Source organism: Amblyraja radiata, chromosome 7 (assembly GCF_010909765.2).
Source record: "Amblyraja radiata isolate CabotCenter1 chromosome 7, sAmbRad1.1.pri, whole genome shotgun sequence".
Lineage (NCBI taxonomy): Eukaryota > Metazoa > Chordata > Chondrichthyes > Rajiformes > Rajidae > Amblyraja > Amblyraja radiata.
The window spans coordinates 55,769,645-55,792,233 of record NC_045962.1 but is presented as its reverse complement, the minus strand read 5'-3'; the positions used below and the strand labels follow the sequence as shown (position 1 = coordinate 55,792,233).

General features: G+C 40.4%; 1 protein-coding gene across 2 annotated transcripts; it reads left to right on the top strand.

Annotated features, from left to right (window-relative positions):
* Positions 1–73: 73 nt before the first annotated feature.
* On the top strand, positions 74–22,405 carry faim (Fas apoptotic inhibitory molecule). Of its 2 annotated transcripts, XM_033024594.1 has the most exons (6): positions 75–283; positions 326–419; positions 9,368–9,508; positions 15,933–16,161; positions 18,404–18,453; positions 19,694–22,405. In XM_033024594.1, the coding sequence occupies exons 1-6, from the start codon at positions 252–254 to the stop codon at positions 19,841–19,843; spliced, it is 696 nt and encodes a 231-aa protein (XP_032880485.1). In that variant the 5' UTR covers positions 75–251; the 3' UTR covers positions 19,844–22,405. The 2 variants fall into 2 exon arrangements, with proteins under 2 accessions (XP_032880486.1, XP_032880485.1); XM_033024595.1 differs by having other exon boundaries at positions 74–393.
* Positions 22,406–22,589: the final 184 nt, after the last annotated feature.

Below are 22,589 nucleotides of genomic sequence, written 5' to 3'. Positions count from 1 at the left end.
TACAAACTAGCCAATCAGATCGCCCCGCAGGGAGGCGGGTTACAAACCAGCCAATCACATCGTCCCGTGGGGGTGGGGGAGGTAGCGGGAGAGCTCGGCGGTGGCAGCTGTGTTCTCGCGAGGTTCCGGTTGCTGGATTTCTGTCGGTGTCGTTGTCGTTTACCCCCCCCCCTCCCCCTCACTCAATTACCGCGGCGCGGGCCCGCAGAAAAGGGAAAGATGTCAACGTATCTGCGCCCACTACACGGCTGATGGCGAATCTGGTCAGATGCAACTCAGCGCCGGATCCCACGGCTTCGGATTTCATATTGATGTGAAAAAAAAGGTTTTTCTCGCAGAGGAACTGGAGGCGGGAAGTTGCCATAGTTACCGCCAGGCGCTCGTCGGACGTCGGTAACGTGAGGCGGCGGTGCGCGGAGGTAGTAAACATCAGCGGGCAGTTCCTGCTCACTCACAAATACATTCCTAGAGTCAACCCAGCTTTTCATGTGCATGCATTCCCCATCACACAGTTCAACTCAACTCAACACATTGCTCGGATTGACTTTTGTCCGCCATGTACGGTGTCATTATGAAGTACGGAGCCAGACCCTCCGGCCCAACTTCCCCATGTCAACCAAGACGTTACTTCCACCTGCCCACGTTTGACCCATATCCCTTTAAATCATTCCTATCCATGTACCTTTCAAAATGTATTTTAAATGGTGTTATAGTTAACTACCTCAACTACCTCCAATGGCTTACCCACCACACTTTGTGTGAAAAAGTTGCCCCAAATCTTTCCCCTATCACCTTAAACTTAAGTCTTGATGTTTTCCTTCCAAAACCTGTCTCTCTTAAGTATCTTAATTGTAAAATGCTTTTGGATATCTCGAAGTAAAATAAAGACACTATATAAATGCAGCTTTCTCTAATAGCATTCCGATGTTAACACAATTTGTTTCATTTTAGATGCCATGCCAGTATGTTGTTGTTTAAATTATATTTAGATTTTTATTGACTGTATGTAAATACAGTGGCTTGCAAAAGTTTTCCTTTAACTTTTCCACATTTTGTCACGTTACAACCACAAACGTAAATGTATTTTATTGGGATTTTATGTGATAGACCAACACGAAGTGGTGCATAATTGTGAAGTGGAAGGAAAATGATACATGGTTTTCAATTTTTTTTACAAATAAACTGAAAAGTGTGGCATGCAAAAGTATTGAGCTCCCCTGAGTCAATACTTTGTAGAACCACCTTTCGCTGCAATTACAGCTGCAAGTCTTTTGGGGTATATCTCTACCAGCTTTGCACATCTAGAGACTGAGATTTTTGCCCATTCTTCTTTGCAAAATAGCTCAAGCTCAGTCAGATTGGATGGAGAGCGTCTGTGAACAGCAATTTAAGTCTTGCCAGAGATTCTCAATTGGATTTAGGTCTGGACTTTGACTGGGCCATTCTAACACATGAATATGCTTTGATCTAAACCATTCCATTATAGCTCTGGCTGTATGTTTAGGGTCTTTGTCTTGCTGGAAGGTGAACATCCGCCTCAGTCTCAAGTCTTTTGCAGACTCTTAACAGGTTTTCTTCCAAGATTGCCCTGTATTTGGCTCCATCCATCTTCCCATCAACTCTGACCAGCTTCCCTGTCCCTGCTGAAGAAAAGCATCCCCACAGCATGATGCTGCCACCACCATGTTTCACAGTGGGGATGGTGTGTTCAGGGTGATGTGCAGTGTTAGTTTTCCGCCACACATAGCATTTTGCATTTAGGCCAAAAACTTCAATTTTGGTCTCATCTGACCAGAGCACCTTCCTCCACATGTTTGCTGTGTCCCCCACATGGCTTGTGGCAAACTGCAAACGGGACTTCTTATGGCTTTTTTTTCAACAATGGCTTTCTTCTTGCCACTCTTCCATAAAGGCCCGATTTGTGGAGTGCACGACTAATAGTTGTCCTGTGGACAGATTCTCCCACCTGAGCTGTGGATCTCTGCAGCTCCTCCATGGGCCTCTTGGCTGCTTCTCTGATCAATGCTCTCCTTGCCTGGCCTGTCAGTTTAGGTGGACGGCCATGACTTGGTAGGTTTGCAGTTGTGCCATACTCTTTCCATTTTCGGATGATGGAATGAACAGTGCTCCGTGAGATGTTCACAGCTTGGGATATTTTTTTATAACCTAACCCTGCTTTAAACTTCTCCACAACTTTATACATGACCTGTCTGGTGTGTTCCTTGGGCTTCATGATGCTGTTTGTTCACTAATGTTCTCTAACAAACCTCTGAGGCCTTCACAGAACCGCTGTATTTATACTGAGATTAGATTACACACAAGTGGACTCTATTTACTAATTAGGTGTCTTCTGAAGGCAATTGGTTGCACTGGATTTTATTTAGGGGTATCAGAGTAAAGGGGGCTGAATACTTTTGCACGCCACAATTTTCAGTTTTTTATTCGTAAAATTTTTTTTTAAACCATGTATCATTTTCCTTCCACTTTACAATTATGCGCCACTTTGTGTTGGTCTATCACATAAAATCCCAATAAAATACAAAATGTGGAAAAGTTCAAGGGGTATGAATACTTTTGCAAGCCACTGTACATATTTGGCCCGCTGAGTTACTCCAGCATTCTGTGTCTACCTTCAATTTAAACCAGCATCTGCAGTTCTTTCATATTCATATTTGATTCATTGCTGTCAATCCTGCAGAACAGGGTTTGCCAAGAACTAAGTTGTCATTTTTTTTCAAATGTGCAAGTGATTAAGACTGCAAGGGGGTTTGTTGTACTTTATTAGGAGCGGATCTGAATACAGCAATAAAGATGTTTTGCACGATTTTATATGGCCTTGACGAGATCACAGTTTAAATATTGATTAAAGTTTTGGTCTTCTCATCTGTAAAAAAAAAGTATGTACTTACCACAGAGCAAATGAGTAGACTACCTGGTAATCGGTAGAGTTTAGAATAATTACACGGTGATTACGTTTCCCTGGCCGAGAGGGCTAAAATGAGGATGCAGTCTCAGATTAGGGAATAGGTAATTTAGGACTGAGGTGAGGAGATTTTTTAATTCTTTGTCCACTGCTTAATTTACAAATCTCGATGAAACTACTTAGCTTGGTCAGTCAGCTTTCCTGGGCGATCAGGGAAGACCTGAGCAGACCAACTGACTGGAATGTTCAAGGACTTCTTCAACCTCTCGCTTTTCTAGTCTGGGGATCACACCTGCTTCAAAGGGGCATCTGCAAGAAGAGCATAGTGACCTGCTGTGGTGGATTACCTATGTCCACTTTAATGAAGTGCCTTGAGAGGTTGGCTATGATGCCTCAAAACCTGGATCCGCATCAATTTGCCCTTAGTCGCAACAGCGTCACAGCAGATGCTACCTCATTGGTGCACCACTGTGCTCTGGAACACCTAGATCACAAGAACACGAATGTCAGGCTGCTATTTGTCGACTTTAGCTTGGCATTCAACATTATCATTAACTCCAAATTTATCACCAAGCTCCAAGATCTGAGCCTCTGTATTTCCATTATAAGTGGATCGTTGACGTCTTCATTAGCAGACCTCAATCAGTGCAGATCTGTAACGACATCTGATATGTTGGTGTACAGCACAACTTGTTGAGTGGTGCTGTAACAATCTCTTGCAGAATGTCAAGAACTGATCGTCGACTTAAGAAAGGGAAAGACGAGAGACCATGCTGCAGTTTTTATTGGTAGAGCATTTACGTCTAGGAGGATCTTTTCTGGGCCTAGGACAAGATGTAGCAATGTTACAAAATTTTGAGATTTTAAAAATCAAGTCTGTAATTTATCCCATCAGATAAAGCATAAAAATAAGTTTAATTTGACATCTAATTCACTTTCATATCTCAAGTATTTAAAAAGTTATGGCCATTTTCATACTCGGAAATGAGCATCTTGTTCCCTATTGATTTTCTATGGACATAACAAAAAAGTTGTGATCGTGAACAGTCAAAAGCCCATAACTTTCTTAAAAATTAAGAGAACTGAATGAAATTTTCAGTTATCATAGATTGAAGCATTCTGAAACAAATATAAAATAATCTTACTTGGATGACCTGAAATTAAAGCATATAATTAGTTAGTTACCTAATTGTAGCTAATTTCAGACTTCAATGACTAGATCTCAACATCTATCCATTTCTTAATAAATGATTAACATTTTTAAATAGCCTAAATGTCCAAATAATATTCACAAATAATTCACAATAAAACATGATTTTAAAATCTCATTTACATTAATTTATAGGCCAAATGGAAGGAATTCAGTGTTCAATTGCTGTAAATAAATGCCCATTTAAATCAGCTTTCTAGCGGGATCCTGTGGAACGCGCTGGTTTAGAACGTTCACATTGCGGTAGATTTGTGCCTCAAATGCCGAGAAAAATACTGCGCGATATAATGGGCCCAAATTGAGCTACTCGCAATATTAAATTTTGTATAAAAGGATCTTTAGAAGCCCTTTTGAATGTAAAAATATACAACCTAACTTCTGCTATTTTCTTTATGAGACTCTGCGGTTGCTGACGGTCGCGGGTTTAAAGATTGATTTTTAAACTACTATAACTATTATTCAAGGCCTTTAAACCTAATAATAGCTTTTGCGACGGGGTCTATCAGCGATTTTTCGTTAATAATTAACTAGGCTGAACATTTTCGATTGGAACAGCTTAGAGAAAATCGCGTTTTAAACCCGCCCCCTCTAAACGGCGCCAAAATCGCGCACAACCTCAGCGGCAGATCTTCAACGACGCTTCAGGTAGGCTTTGCAACATACCTACAAGATGCAATCACAAAGAACGAGCTCACATATAAACAGATTTTTAATATATATATATATACCGCGCACATGAACACGCACACATACATACACATAAAAAACAAACAAACAATAGTAGTGCAGTAGTAAGAATAATAGCCTATGTAGTTCAGAGTTTATTTGAGGTCGTAGTGTTTAATAGCCTAATGGCCATAGGGAAGAAGCTGTTTCGGAACCTGGACGATACAGTTTTCAGGCTCCTGTACCTTCTTCCTGATGGCAGGGGTGAAATGAGTGTGGCCAGGGTAGTGTGGATCTCTGATGACGCTGGCTACCTTTTTGAGGCATCAACTCCGATAAATCCTTTTGATGGTGGGGAGGTCAGAACCCGTGATGGATTTCACAACTTTTTGCAGTCTTCTTCGCTCCTGGGCATTCAAGTTGCCAAACCAGGCCGTGATGCAACCAGTCAATGTGCTCTCTACACTGGTAGAAGTTCAAGAGAATCCTCTCTGACATACCGAATCGTAATCTTCTCAGGAAGTAGAGGCGTTGATGTGCTTTTTTAAAATAATTGCATCAGTGTCCTGGATCCAGGACACAAACAAAACTGTTTAATGTTTTGTTAACCTGAAGTCCTAGATTTTTAAATAGTTAACAAAGGTATTCGGAAAATGTTTTACAATGTCAATTGGTAAAATCTGGATTAGGTAATTCAATAGGTTTGTGGAATCAGACAATATGGAAACTTTAAAGACATGTGGATATCAATGGAAGAAAAATTACTTTTCGGTATCATTGGGGAAACAATATTTTACCAGAGTCAACATGGACATAATTGTGCCATATGGCCTCCTATGCTTCCAGATTCTCTGAACATAAGAAACCTTTCTCAATATCTAGATCCTAAAATACTGACATGTTTTATCTACAACAGATTGCTAACTCAAGTTGTTTTGATGCGCCCAGCAATTACTCTTTGCAGAGATTATTCCCAGGAATCTGCCAGAAAATTAGGGCAAACGATTATTTGTTACCAAATAAAATCATCTAACAAGGTTTGGTATTGATGTATGGATCATGTACCAAGGTACAGTGGAAACACTTTATTTGCGTGCTCTCCAGTCAAATTTTACTAATAACTATGCCATACATAAGTACAATAGGTAATGCAAAGAGAAACGTACCAGACAGCAGACAATAGCATGACTGTGTTGTATTGATACAGTTACAGAGAAAGTGCAAATTCAAATAAAATGTGCCAGGTCCACAATAAGTTATGTTGAGAGATCAGGATTACACCTTAACTTCTGTGAAGGCCATTCAGTAATTAATATATATGGGGAAGCAGCTGTACAGGTACCTGAATTTTCTGTTTAGGTGCTTTTAAGCTTTTGTACCTTCAATGAAAGAATTTTGTCTGGATGGAAGAATGGAAGAATTAAAACAGTCTTGACTCTTCTGCCTGATGGGAGAGGGGAGAAGAGAGAATGACCTGGGTGAAAATTGTCCTTTTATTATATTGGCTACTTTCCAGGGGCAGTATTAAATGTGGATAGAATTGGGGGGGGGGGGGGGAGTTTGGAGATGGATTTGGTTGGGATTATGGGGTTCAATGCTGAGCTTGATGAAGGTGCCCTTGTTGCCTAAATGTTACAACCATTGGTATAGAGCCAGGGAGATGGTGTCTGTCATGGGTCCGTTGTGACGATAAGCAAACTGCAATGGATTAAGATTGTCTGGGCAGCTGGAGTTAATGTGTACCGTGGCCAGCTTCTTGAAGCACCTTGTGATGATGGATGCCAGAACCACTGGACAGTAGCCATTAATGCACACTACTTTACTTTCCATTGCGCTGGGATGATAGTGGTCTTCTTAAAGCAGGGGGAATTTCAGAATGGATTAGGGAGAGGATAAAGATGTCCGTGAATATTCCTGCCAGCTGGTCTGTGTAGGTCCTGAGAACTCAGCCCCGCCAGTTTACTCTCGGGAAGGCCAATCTGACATCTGTGACAAAATATAGGCAAACTTGAGGCTGTCAGGGTAGGTGATGTAATTCCACTGACCTGTTTAAAGCAAGCATAGAATGGTCTAATAATGGCATAATTGGACATTTGCTTGCAATGTTTAGCTAAAATGATTTAACATAATCAGTTTAAGAAATTGGATATTGGAAATAACTTCTGATTTGCATTTTGTTCAGTTTTTAAAGTTTATTCTCTGAATGTGATAATGTTCACAAGGGCACATTTAACTGCCAACTAGTCAGATCCAATACAAGGTGGAACATTTGGTTAACTGAAATTGCCAAATTGAAGGTTAAGCCCTGAGGGCATGTAAAGGGCCCTGTAAATGTAAAATGTATCACCAATTGCTCATGATTTTGCATGTGTATTAACTAGTGTGCTTCACAAGAAAACTAAATGGTTTGCTTTTTGCTGTGAAGGGTGCATAGAATAAAAGGTATAACTAAAAATTATTGTCATTCATCAGTATGGAAAATGAAACGTTACAGAATATTACTATGTTACAAAAATCACTGCAGTCCTTTTAAGCTGCTATTTTATTTAATCTTACACTGATCATAATCTGAAGATGTCAAACACAGCTAATTCAGAGATTTATTATTAGCTACAAATAGTCTAGTGGTTAGTAATCCTCCATTTCAAAATGCAGATGCATCAGCAAAACAAAACAGCATCAAATACTAAAATTGGCAATTTGAAAAGGAGTCTTGACAAATTAATTTTTATTCATTAATGTAAAGTATCATCATACAACCAATAATAATAGGTAGAAAATCAAGCACTGTTCAGCTACATATCACAAGAAATGCAGGTATTGGTAAAGTAAAGGCAAGACAATGCAACACATGTAAATGCTAAAACAGAGGCATTCTTTTGTCTAATTCAACATTTTTGGAAGGGAACCAGAACAGATAGTAACCTATGATGGCTTCTCAGCAAGTGTTGTGATTCTTCCACTTTTTGTTAAGAATCAGTATAACAACGTAGATATTCTAGATGCTCAATGCCGTCGCAGTGGTCCTAAAGTTTGATAAATTACAAAGCAGGGATTCCCACGAGTCAATGATTATATATTTTTAAGAACATATGACTGCAGTGCTGAAATCTTGAGCAACAAAGAAAACTGTGAAAGAACTTGGCAGGCCAGACAGCATCTGTGGAGAGAAATTGGCGTTTTGGGTTGGGACCCTTCGTCACTCTGAATGGCTTGGACTCGCTATTTTGGAAGTGTGGAATTTAAAGATTTGACCTGGACGAGGAAGCTGACATTGCTTTGCTTATCCTGCCAGCGAATTTGGAGGCATTTACAGAAACCACATCCATGGTGACTTTCCAATGCTTTCTGGTCTCTGCAGTCGGTTGTTTATCTCCAAATCATATATTAGGTGGGGATCATTGCTGCCTTATATACTACAGGGCTTGTGTTGAGTTTCATGACTTGTTCTTTAAACACTCTTCCTCAAAGGGCTGTGTTGTGATGGGCTGAAAATTTGCTCAGCATTGTCTACCTTTCCTGGTCATTGAGGTATGGAAAGTGATTCACATTTTTCAATGTCTTGCCATGAACAATCATTGCCAAGGGGCACTGTTGTGATGGTGAAGATTCTTTGTTTTGCTGAGGCTTAAGCCCTATTCGCTCATATGCTTCAAATGACTTGTCAACATGATTATGAATTTGGGATATATACAAGCATCATCTCCATATAGCAATTGTGAGTAAGATTGGAGTGGACTTGGTTTGGAATGGAGGCAACAAAGATTGAACTGCAGGAAACTTGTTGGAAGTGAGGTACAATATTGCTTTAAGAAAGACTGAGAAAAGAGTTGTTGAACCAGCCTACACTGTAATTAGTTTTGGGAAGGACTCATTGGTTAGAAATATGGCTTTATCATTTGGCAGGTATAAAATGGAGAAATTTCTGAGGCAGTCAACTTTGGTATGATTGCATTGTAGTTCACCTTGATTAAAATGTTCAGATAAGGGCATATATAGTGATTGATATTGCACCCTGCATTTTATTGCAGTTGTTGCATAGTGATAGTTATGCATGTTGTTGATATCTTCCTGTAGTCTATAGCTTCATTCATCACTAATAACTCAAGGTTTCAAGGTCAGTTTATTGTCACATGTACCAATTAAGGTACAGTGAAATTTGAGATAGCAATTCCACTCCTAATGTTGGTATCTTAACTCTGACCACGATACCAAACTCCAAATTACTTAACATATACAATGAAAACCGAAGGCATGGTAGCAGCACTGTTTAGTCACCAATATCTCTATAACCATCAGCCTTTGCTCTTTGCGACTGAGCCAGCTTTTAATCTATTTGGCCAATTACCTTTGGATAACTTTCTGGACCAATCTGCCATGTTGAACTATATAAATTCAATGTAAAGCACCAGTTATTGTTGTCTTTCAATTTTTAGCTTTTCAGTCCTTCACCTTCTGAAATAAATTGTAATTAACAACAGGTTGTACTAACTTTGCCACAACAAAGTTTGTGGATAGTTTTATGCTTTCTATATTCTTTAAAAAAATGATTATTTTATTTTATTTAGATCTTGATACATACGGGCACCTTGGAAACAATGGCTGACCTGGTGGCATTGTGGGAAGTAGCTCTGAGTGATGGTGTTCACAAAATAGAATTTGAACATGGCACCACCTCAGGAAAGAGAGTGGTGAATGTCGACGGAAAGGTATGATATTCAAAATTATAGTATCGTCTATCTCAGTTGTAGCATTTAATTTGTCATATTATGCATACCAGTTTTCTTGATGATTTAACAAACAGGTGCACTTAATGGTGGAATACCACCTTTCACAAACCAAAAGATATTAGCATGGATCCTTAATTCAAACGTTACTTAATTTATCCAGTGGGCAGAATGCAAAGGGAAAAAATGCTATTTCTGTTGACTGTTTAACAACTTAAGTTTCATAAATAATCTATGGTTGATAGTGGAAGAAACCCATTGTATAGATGGTAGCACACTTTCCAATGAGTCAGAAGTTTTTATATTCAAGTCCCATCTGCAAACTTGAGCACAAAAATGGGAGCTTATTTTATTATTGAAGTACTGAGTGAAAGCTACATGATTGGAGTTGTTATCTTTAAGATGAGCTGTGCTGCTCTGCTGGACTGATATACAAACTCCTCTGGAACATTGTTCAAAAAATATTTAGGGTTATGTAGCCTTTTATTTATTGCTGACTCAATATTAATAGATTATGTTATCATGACCATGTTGCTGTTAGTGAGAACTTGCTATGTGAAGGTTTATTGCCAGATTTCTGACTTCAAAAAGTATTTCATTGATTATAAAGCAAGGTGCATCCTGAAGTCAGGAAATTCAAAGTATGCTCTTTATTATGGTTAGGTGGCCTGCCAGTACTTATATTGTTCAAGAACAATATGTATGTATAACATATCATGCAGCATGTTCCTCATGGAACCAAACTCTGTGAGGCCATTAGGCACTTGGCCATTTCAGAATTAAGATATTGAGAACTCTTGTCTAGGCCCATTAAACCTGCTTTCAAACAACAGAGCAGAGAGGAAGGTTGCAGCAAAATGAATTAAATGTCCAATAACACTTTTATTTTTGAGAATAAACAGAGAGATCTCTCCCTTTAAGAATAAGTACAGATTTAAAATTGTATTCGATGTCGGATTCAATGTCGGAAAGAAGGGGATGAATATTCTGAAGCGTGACTTTAGAGAGCTCGGAAAAATGCTGAAAAGCAGGACCTCCAGGGTGGTTTGCTTCCAGTTCCTCGTTCTGGCGAGAGCAGGAACAGGGAGATACAACACCTGAATGTGTGGCTGGGGAACTGGTGCAGGGAGCAGGGATTTAGATTCTTAGACCACTGGGATATGTTTTGGAGTAAGGGGGAACTGTACAAAATGGACGGATTGCACCTTAACAGGCGGGGGACCGGCATTCTGACAGGCAGGTTTGCCACTGCGACACAGGTGGTTTTAAACTAAATAAGGGGGGGGTGGGGGGGGGGAGGGGGTTGTCAAATGGGATAATCGACAGAATTAAAGGGAAAGGGAGTAAAGAGATAGTTAATGACCCCAGAATTAACGGGAAAGAAAGCTCACAAAGTGATAGGAGAGTGTGGCCAAGTGTAGTAGGGATCGATGTGAATGGTGAGATGCGTAAGGAATTAAAAGTACTGTATTTGAAGTAAAGTAGATGAGGTTGAGGCTCAAGTAGAGGTTGGTAGATATGACATTGTGGGGATTACCGAGACGTGGCTGCAGGAGGATCGGGTCTGGGAACTTAATATTCAGGGTTATACATCCTATAGAAAGGACAGGCAGGTGGGCAGAGGAGCGGGGTAGCTCTTCTGGTGAGGAATGGAATTCAGTCCCTTGCGAGGGAAGACATAGGGACTGACGAGGTAGAGTCACTGTGGATTGAGTTGTGGAATTGCAAAGGCAAGAAGACACTAATTGGTGTTATCTACAGACCCCCAAATAGTAGCCAGGATGTAGGGTGTAAGTTGCAGCAGGAGTTAAAACTGGCATGTAACATAGGTAATGCCACTATGGTGATGGGAGATTTCAATATGCAGGTAGACTGGGAAAATCAGGTTGGTTCAGGACCCCAACAAAGAGCAGGGCTCGAAATTAACGGTTGCCTGGGTGCCATTGACCACTCAAAGCGCCGCCGAGCAACCTAAACACCGAGTAATTTTGCCCGGCTTGGCAGCCAGATACTGGTTTGTACCGAAGATAGACACAAAAACTGGAGTAACTCCGCGGGTCAGGCAGCATCTCTGGAGAAAAGGAACGCGACATTTTGTGTCGGCGGTGACGGCTGTATTGTGTGGGAAAGATACTAGGTGCGGGGTGACGAAGGGTCGCAGCGAATGATGGCCCCCGAACAGCGACAGCGGCTCATCTCCTCCTCCTCCCGCCCTGATAAGAGCCACTGCTTGCAAACCCGCTGACGGCGCACTTTTAAAACAAACCCTCCCGCACGCCAAGGGAGGGAGGGGGAGGCCTCGGCGTGCGGGTGGGTTTGTTTTGAAAGCGGTTATTCCGTTAGTGGGTTTGCAAGCAGCGTCCGCTATCAGGGAGGAGGAGGAGGAGGGAGCCGCTGTCGCGACCGCTGCTGCTGCTGTGTGGGACCCGTCATTCGCTCCGACCCTTCTGAAGCAGCTGCACCATCGATCCGATAGCTATAGGATCTTTGAGCTGCACTGCTCGGCCTCGCACTTTGCTGTTGGCTGGCGGAGGAGGGAGGCGGTGGCAAGGAAATCGCAACGGCCGAGGCAGTGAGCGATGTTGTCCAAGGAGCGCTGACCCTCCTTCCTCCATACCTCGCCCCCTTCTCTCTCTCTCTCTCTCTCTCTCTCTCTTGTATGCCCCCTCCACCCCCCCTTATCCTGGGACCCCTCCTCTACATCCAGCACTGATCCCCATTCCCGCCTCCATTCAGTCCTCATTGACATCCCCTGTGCTCCCCTCCCCCTCCCCCCCCCCCCCAATCTATTCATGCTGCGCTGATCACCCTATCCACCTCGCATTGATTCTCCTGCCCCCCCCCCCCCCATCCATCCTACACTGGTTCCCCAATTCACCCTGTACTTGCCCCTTTCCCATCCATCCTGCACTTCTCCTCCATCCATCCTGTACTGATCCCCCATCCATCCTGTACTAATCCACGCATTCATCCCGTACTGACCCACCCTCCATTTATCCTGCACCTTCCCCTCATTCATCCTCCACAGACCCTCCGATCCACACTGTACTGACCCCCCCCCATTCATCCTGCGCTGATCTCCCCCCCCCCCCCATCCATCCTGTACTGATCCTCCCATTCAAGAATGGGGGGAACAGTCTGAAGAAGGGTCTCGACCCGAAACATTGCCCATCTCCTTCGCTCCATAGATGCTGCCTCACCCGCTAAGTTTCTCCAGCACTTGTGTCTACCCCATCCATCCCGTACTGAACCCCCCATTCAACATCACTGACATCCCCCGTGCTCTCCCCTCACAATTTTACCTACTCCAACCAACACGTACTAATTCACCTGCCTCAATCCATCCATTCTGCACCGACTGCCTCTAACCCCCCTCCCCCCCCCCCCGCCATCTATCCACCCCGCACTGATTCACACACACACCCCTCCCTGACCCTATTGTCCTGGAAATGTCTTCAGAGCGAACATTGACTATGTTTGCTAACGGAATGCAATCAAATGTGTTTGAATTCCCAAAGTTATTATTTGTTTTAATCCATAAAGATGGATTAATTATATTGTGAACACGTGAAACATTAAAACCGCAGTGTTCGATTGTCACTGCTACCGTTGACACGTTATTACGGAATTCATTTTAACGGCAAATCATTGCTCTTAATATGGAATATCAGTACTGCAGTTATTTAATGAGCAACATTCACAACTATACGTACGCATATATGTTACCATGGTCCAGGATTTATTGACACAGGTTGATCAAACGCTGAATAATCCAACCACATTTTTGTTTGGAAGTGGAAAGAACTAATAGAAATTGCATTAATTGCAATGTGTTGAGATACTGTCTTATAATTTTGCTGCATGTCATTGTGGGATATATCATGTCTTGATTGGTGAATGTTTAGTTTGTGACTTTATTTGAAGCAGAAATAATATGTGAATGCTTCATTGAGTATAATTCCGACTGGTAACTACGCACTTCGTCCAAGCACATTATCGCACGTGTCATGCAAGCCATCTTAAATGACCACCTAAACTGTCATTTGGCAACCTAAAAAGCTGCCAAAGTTGCCCGGCTGGCAACAGGGAAAAAAAGTTAAGCGAGAGCCCTGAAGAGAGTTTGTAGAGTGTCTCCGAGATGGATTCTTAGAGCAGCTTGTAATGGAGCCGACCAGAGAAAAGGCAATTCTGGATTTAGTGTTGTCCAATGAACCAAATTTGATAAGAGGTAAAGGAACCGCTTGGAGGTAGTGATCATAATATGATTAGTTTTAATCTGCAATTTGAGAAGGAGGCGGTTAAATCGGAAGTGGCAGTGATGCAGCTGAACAAAGGGGATTATGAAGGCATGAGAGAGGAGCTGGCCAAGGTAGACTGGAAAGGGATACTAGCAGTAATGACGGTGGAACAGCAATGGCAGGAATTTCTGGGCACAATCTGGAAAACACAGGATCATTTTATTCCAAAAAGGAAGAAAGATTCTAAGGGGAGTAGGAGGCAACTGTGGCTAACAAGGGAAGTTAGGGATAGAATAAAACTAAAAGAAAAGATGTATAACACAGCAAAGAGTAACCGGAGGCCAGAGGATTGGGAAACTTTCATAGAACAACAGAAGGAAACAAAACGGGCTGAAAAGATGAAGTACGAAGGGAAACTGGCCAGGAATATAAAGAAGGACAGTAAAAGCTTCTTTAGATAAGTTAAGAGAAAAGAGTAGAGTCAAATGTGGGTCCCTTGAAGGCAGACACGGGTGAAATTATTATGGGGAACAAGGAAATGGCAGAAGAGTTGAACAGGTACTTTGGATTTGTCTTCACTAAGGATGACACAAACAATCTCCCAGAAGTACTGGAGGACAGAGGATCTAAGGGGGTTGAGGAACTGAAATAAATTTTCATTAGGCGAGAAATAGTATTGGGAAGGTTAATGGGACTGAAGGATGATAAATCCCCGGGGCCTGATGGACTGCATCCCAGGGTCCTCCGGGAGGTGGCTCTAGATATAGTGGACGCATTGGTGATCATTTTCCAATGTTCAATAGATTCAGGATCAGTTCCTGTGGATTGGAGGATAGCTAATGTTATCCTACCTTTCAAGAAAGGAGTGAGAGAGAAAACGGGGAATAACAGACCAGTTAGCCTGACTTCGGTGGTGGGAAAGATGCTGGTCATTTATTAAAGAGGTAATAATGGGACTTCTCCTGGTTAAATAAAGGTTAAATAAATAAAATAAAATAAAAAATGGGGCATTTGGATAGCAGTAAAAGGATTAGTCCAAGTCGGCATGGATTTATGAAAGGAAAATCATGCTTGACTGATCTTTTGGAATTTTTTGAGGATGTGACAAGTAAAATGGATGAAACATGTTCCCGATGTTGGGGGAGACCAGAACCAGGGGCCACAGTTTAAGAATAAGGGGTAAGCCATTTAGAACAGAGATGAGGAAAAACTTTTTCACACAGAGGGTTGTGAATCTGTGGAATTCTCTGCCTCAGAAGGCAGTGGAGGCCAATTCTCTGGATGCTTTCAAGAGAGAGTTAGATAGAGCTCTTAAAGATAGCAGAGTCAGGGGATATGGGGAGACGGCAGGAATGGGGTACTGATTGTGGTTGATCAGCCATGATCACAGTGAATTACAGTGCTGGCTCGAAGGGCCGAATGGCCTACTCCTGCATCTATCCTCTATTGTCTAATCTCCATTCAAACGATTGGGCTTGCAAATTCTGCATTAGATACCTCTGCCAGTTCAAATGACACGGAGTGTTGATTTACTGGCTGGAGACTTATAGATGGTTTGGGACTTCCACATTTGGATGTGCACACTGCAGAACTCCAAATAGGTTTGCATTGATAGGGATAAATATCAGCAGTATGCTGCAGAACTGGCATTTGCCAGCAAGCTTTGACCTGACATCTATATTTTATAAGGTCATAAGACACAGAAACAGGCCTTTCTGCCCACTGAGTCCACACCAACCATGAAACGTTTACAATTATCCTTTGATTGTTCTCCCCAAATTCACAATAGCCACTCCCAAATTTATGCTGCTCATCTACAAACTAATTGCAGTTTAATGTGCCAAATTAACCCCAGCATGTCAGCACGTCTTTCGGGGTGTGGAAGGAATCCCGAACATGATCACAGAATGTACAAATTCTACACAAACTGCACCAGGGAATCATAACTGAAAACTCTTGCAGCTATGCCACTGCGCTGCCCATAGTTTAATATTTTTTGATATTTGGTCACTGCATTTTTATTTTGCATTTTATGCCTTTTAATCTATTTTGCTTTGTTACATTCTCCCATTAGTCATTGTTTCTGCACAGAATATGATTTAATTATTGTAGTTTAGTGTAACAATTAAAGGATTTTATTTGTGTAACAAACAGCATTTTGTTGTCAGGAAATCATAAGAAGGGACTGGATGTTCAAGCTTGTTGGGAAGGAAACCTTTACAGTCGGGGCAACTAAAACAAAAGCAACAATCAACATTGATGCGATTAGTGGATTTGCATATGAATACACATTGGAGATCAATGGGAAAAGCTTGAAGAAGTATATGGAGAACAGGTCTAAGACTACAAATACATGGCTGTTAAATCTAGATGGAGTGGATTCTCGGATTGTGCTGGGTAAGTGTCCATCATGGTGGGAAGTTTTACAAGATTTTTACTTTTTCACCAGAAGTGAGAGATATTTAAATAACCCTAATAAAGACAGGAAAACAAGTGCTGTGCAAAACAATCCTCCATTGTTAGTTTCTCCAGTATATAGGATACTACATTGTGAACACCAAATGCAGTATACTAGATTGGAATGAATGTAAGTGTATCGCTGTTTCCCGTGGAAAGACTCCAGATGGTGCACAGGGAAGATGTGAAAGGACAGTTATTGCAAATCCTGTAGTTGCACATGAACAACAACTCATTTTCTGGCTGGCAAATTCTTTTCCTTCTGGACTCAACATTAATTTTTTAGATCTTAGATAACATGCTCTTTCTATCTAATTTATCTGAAGTGGCCATTTCTGCCAGTAATGCATGCTTTATTTTTCTCCGTTAATATAGCATACCCCACAGCCACGCCAATAGCAACATAACACAGATAAAGCAGCATAACCTGGTTCAAAAAACCATTGTAACCCATTTGGTCTCATCCTATCAGAGATATTTCCTTCTATCATCCCTTCCCACCTTCACTAACTTAAATTCTCTCTTTCCTAATTCTGATAAATGATCTGTGGCATAAAGTATTTCAAGCATTTTCTGTTTTTATTTCAGATTTGCAGCGTCTGTATTTTTTTTTTCTATCATATTTTTCTAGAAGTGGTCGGAAACTGCACTTGAATTCGGTGGCCTTGCACCCTGCTTGAAGTGGTAGGAAACGGCACCTGAATTTGGTGGCCTTGCACCCTGCTTGGTGGCATGAAACTGCACTTGAATTTGGTGACCTTGCACCCTGCTTGAAGTGGCATGAAACTGCACTTGAATTTGGTGGCCTTGCTCCCTGCTTGAAATGGTAGGAAACTGCATTTGAATTTGGTGGACTTGCATCCTGCTTGAAATGGAATTTCAAGGAATAGCTGTGAGTCAACTGCTAGCCCACCACCCGTGAGTGAGCTGCCAGCACATGAGGCTTGAGTGACTGAGCTGCCACCCAAGAATCCATTTGGCCCACAATGTCTATACTAGCCCTCTGGAAACCAGTCCCTTCAGCCCACAACGCCCATACTAGCCAGAAAGCCCACCCCCCCTCCACTGGCCACCAATATTTGAATTGGTGGAGAGGTGGAATGTTGCGTTGGGGGACCAGCCCTCCCGTGTGAACATGGGACCCAACGGGTCCCACTTAGTCTAGCAATTTTATACGTTTCTCTGAGATTCTGCCACCACATTCAGAAATGCTCTTCCTCCAAATTTAACATTGGAATTAAACCTGTATTTTGTTTGGCCCTCTGATTTTAAAACACCCTCATTCCATAATCTGTATGGCTGCTCATTCAGGCTACATTTATGGTGCACAATGAACAAAACAGCTAAGAATATTGAGGTTTTTTCTCAAGACAACTGAAGTATAATGTGACAGTACCTTCATGAAACGTTCTGGAGTTGCTCTATTTAGAGTTCCATGCCAATTTATATGGAATATATACGTTGTGTACAATTATATTTCTTGTAATTTACTTAAATGTTGGATTCATGTTTTAAAAATAAATGTAATGAGACTATTGTTGCTTACTGTAAATTGGAAGTAAACGAATGGTAATTATGGAAGTAGACACAAGGAACTGCAATTGCTGGTTTACAAAAGAAGACACAAAGTGCTGAAGTAACTCAGTGGGTCAGGCAGCACCTTTGGAAAACATGGATTGGTGCTGTTTCAGTTCGGTACCTTTCTTCAGACTTATTGTGATGAGGGTGGGAGGAAGCTAAAAGAGATGGGGGGGGGGGTTCAATTGAATCTCACCGGTATCTGCCTTATCACCTGCCAAGTGTTCTGTCCCTTCTGTATTCCAGCTTTCTCCCCCCCCCCCCCCCCCCCCCCCCCTCCCCTTCGCATTACAATCAGTATGAAAAAGGGTCCTGACCCAAAACATCACCTATACATAGTCTTCAGAGATGCTGCCTGGGCTGGTAAATTACTCCAGCACTTTGTGTCTTATTTTTCTAGTTGTGGGAATAGTTTGACTCAGAAATGGAAACAAAGAGAAATTGAAATGATCATATTGAATGGCGGTGCAGGCTCGAAGGGCCGAATGGCCTACTCCTGCACCTAATTTCTATGTTTCTATGTTTCTATAAAATCAAATGCAAACTTTGGTATTCAGTTAATTATCCGATGAGAATAACAAAGTGACCAAATTTATAATTACAGAGAAAGATACTATGGATGTTTGGTGCAATGGGAAGAAGATGGAGACAGCAGTAAGTTTTTGAAATTTATCGATACTTTGTCTTAATTTGCAGCACATTCTACAATCAATCCTATGCATGTTGACCTATAATGACTGCCCATTAAATAAGGGTTTCATTAAAATTCTCACCCTTGGTTCTTATATATATTTACGGTTTCTCTCTTCCCTAATTCCCTAATTTCTCTCTTCCCCAACACATTTCTTTTCAGATATCTGACTCCAAAACTGTCAATTTGAGCATCCAGAGCATCCCAGATTTTAAATGCTTTACTGGTGATGGCCCAGCCTTCCGGCACAAAACATTTGAATTATTTCCCACTTCTTGAAACCTCATTCTCTCTCTACCTCCTTTTACGAATTTCCTAAAATCAACCTCTTTACACAAAGATTTTTAGTTATTTGCCCTAATTTCTCCTAATGTGGCTCAGTACAAAATTGTGTCCGTTATAGTCTAGTCAAGCATCTGAATACTTTGCTACACACAAATATTGAAAAATATTTAGCAGGTGAGCCAGCATCAGTAGAGTAAGAAAGAAAATTATAGTTACAATCTATTACATTTCTTCAGAATAAAAATACTTGCAATATATTTAGTATTACTTTTTGTTAGATTTGTTATTTAAGTACATTTCTTTTTAAATCAACACTTTTATCTGGAAATGGAAATGCCTAAAAAAAATCCACTTAATTTCATCAGCAATTTCATATTTGGGGATAGTTTAAGGTATAAAGTATTTCTCCAAGTTTTGAACTCTAAATATTATATTTGAATTAAGATATTTTTTAAATGTAATGGTTCTATTACATGGTGATTTGTGCTACAAAATTGTGACAAAGCTTTCGATATTAATTGTAATGGTGCGTCAACTTGGCTCTGAGGTTCTTTCACCCCCAAGTTAGAACATTTTGTGTTATAACTCTAATCCAGGATGAGCACATTAATTAAACCTATATTTAAATTATTGCACTTTTCAATTATGTCAGATTTCAGGCAAAATCTTATACTGTCTCATTCTACTTCAAGAGCAGTGTGTTCTCCCAGTGTCCTGTCTACATTCTCTATCATCTATCATAATGCAATTTTTTTGCAGGTAATTTATTTCATTATTAAATGTTTGAGATCTATGCAAAAATCAAGTGCATAATTGGCAAAACATTGGGTATACTTCAAATGCAGTATGGAATACTTTGAGCACAGAATGAGGTGCAATTCATTTCCTTTACCTAAACCATTTTACTGTTAATTGTAGGGAGAATTTGTTGAAGATGGTACTGAGACCCACTTTACTATTGGTAATCATGGCTGCTGTATCAAAGCTGTTAGCAGTGGGAAACGAAGAGAAGGAATCATCCACACTCTTATTATGGATGACCACGAAATCCCAGAAATTGTTGAGTAACTTCCTGAATGGCAGCTGTGCAAAGGAACAAACATTTTTAAATATATTGGTATATCAGTTGTCATAATATCAAACATGTGATGGTAATGAAAGAATACAATTTCTGTTCAGTTAAGAACATTCATGTTTCGGTACATAATCACAAAATAGGAAGTGAATAGTTGATTTCAAGCTACTTTTGCTTTCAAAACATTTAAAATGAGCATTGGTATTGTTGTTCCTGTCATGAGAAGTGAACAAGATCCGTATACTTCTAGTGTAGATGCAAGAATAAAAAGCCACAGGTACAAATTATGAATTCAAAAACTATGCACATTTGCCTAGAAATTGGATTTCACAATTCTATCACTATGCTGAGGTTTGTTTGGGTCCCCCTATACATACAAAATACTGAAATTAGCATAGTGACTTTTAGGCTTTGTGTTATACCCAGGAGCATGCACTAAAACAGGACGAGTACAATTTTCAGTGAGACTAATCAGTTGAATACAGTTTCTGACACACCAATCTGAGTTAGGCCTTGATCCTTATGGCTGCCAAATAGCAACAGCATAAAATATGGCTGCACGGGAGAGGGATTGAATGCTTATATTTGAAAGCACCCTGGACTTCTCTTCAGTGAGATAAACAGCAGGTGAGATCCTATGTGGAAAGGGGCAGGAGAACTGTCTGAGCCAACATAAGAAGAGCCAACAGGATTACTAATAGTCTTCTCCGAATGTAAGAAACTACATAAAATGGAGCAGCACGCAAATAGATTTGTTGTTCTCAGAAAAAACACCAGGATGAACTACAATCCATTGTAAACAGTTGTAGCAGCATATAGTTACTCGAATCAGGGATTCCGTTATTGATGAAAGAGAAAAGAGTTAAGTTTCAGGTTTAATTGATCAAACGGTCTTTGATCTGAAATGTTTAGTGTTGCTTTTCCACAGTTTCCAGTATTTTCTAATTTGTTTCAAGCCTTCAGCTTCTACAATTTCTATTTTATTTATATATATTGATGTCTTATAATCAGTGAAGATGTAACTGCAGGACTGCAAGTGAGGGATTATTACGTGTGATTTGGACTCGCCAATCTGATTGTTGGTGTACCATGCTGCAATCCATTGAAATGTGGAGAGGGTCATCTGATCTGTCCTGAGGAACAAGCTCCTTGCAAGAACAACGTCCATCCTATACATATAAATGCTTGTTTTCTTTGCCTAGTTAGGAGATAAAGCTGTATTTAATGAGGCAACATCTCCCCGCAGTCACCCACTTCCTCTCCTGCTACTGCCACTCTTCAGATTCTGCCTCGGGTTCCAGTTTCTTGCAACTTATTTTCCAGCAGTGGCTGTTGTCTTTGGTTAGCTGGGTTATGCAGACATGCCACATGTTGCTGGTTGGCTCTGTACCAATGCAGGCAAAATAATATCATGTTTAGGGACTTATCACAATGATTCTGTTACTTGCATATCACTGTATGGCTCAATGCTTTAGCATGATATAATGATGACTCCTGTAATGGAACTGAGGCGCCTATTGAATTGAGTTTTCCAGCAGCAAAGTACTGCAGAAAATGCTCTGTGTTAGTTGTAGAACACTTTGTGCATATGGCAAGGTGCTTGAGCACCTGCAGTCAGTTCTAAACCTGCCAAGTCGGGTCAATTCCTGATGCTAGTAGAATGTATCTAAACAAAGAGCATCAAACTAGGTGATGTGCTGAGACGGTTCCTCGAAGATTGTAGTTTGCACTTCCTACTCCTTTTATCTTGCTATGGATGGAAATGGGTTTGTGTAGATGGTGAATATTGTTCTGAATCTGGCACTAGAAAAAAGGTCAGATGAGCATATATGACTAATGCATGTAAATGGCAGATGCAACTTCATGATAGGAAATAATCTGAAGTGTGATCTATTCTGGGCTGTTGGCCGTGATTTGTATCTAAAAACAGGTACCGACCAATACACTTTGTATGCTGTCATGTTTTTATTTTAACATTTCTAATTTTATTGGTTTTTAATCCTTTTGCTGCATGAATGTTCACTACATTGTGTCGGTAGCTACCATTCCACACTTATCCAATTAAAAATTATGAAACCAAATACAATATTATTAATTTTCTACATTGCACTCTACATTTCACATGGATAAAAATCACAGAAACATAAAATTAGATTAGCTAATATTTCTTGCTTAAGTTGTGTTTTAATTGTAATGAATATTAACATGCCATAAACATAATGCAAGAATGTTTTTACGCAGATTAAATGGCATTTACAGATTTGAGTTTATACATGTCCAAGATCAAATCAAATGTTTTCATTGGTACATCATTGGGGAAGGCCAAATTTGGTCTCTCCAAAGGAATTTTATGAATATTTAATTTTATTAGGTTAGATTCAGCTTTTCATTTTACACTGAGCAATATGGACCCAGGCATATTACATTGCTACAGAGGTTTTTATGGAACACTTTGAAATAATTTCTTTTTGTATTGATTTTATTTAATACAAATAAAAATATTGCATTGTAGTTGACTATGATTTTATCTCAGCATTAAAACAGAATTCATCTGAGTTTCTGAATTTTGTGTTGATATTTTCATTCTACTGTGGTTCTCAAAGCTGCAAGATTGTGTTGATAGCAAATCACGTTTATATAAAAAAAATTAGAAAATATGTTGCCCTGAAACTTTATTATATTTCATGGAACCAGACTACTGAATCTTCCCTTTGCACTTCCTTTACAGCAAATGTAAAT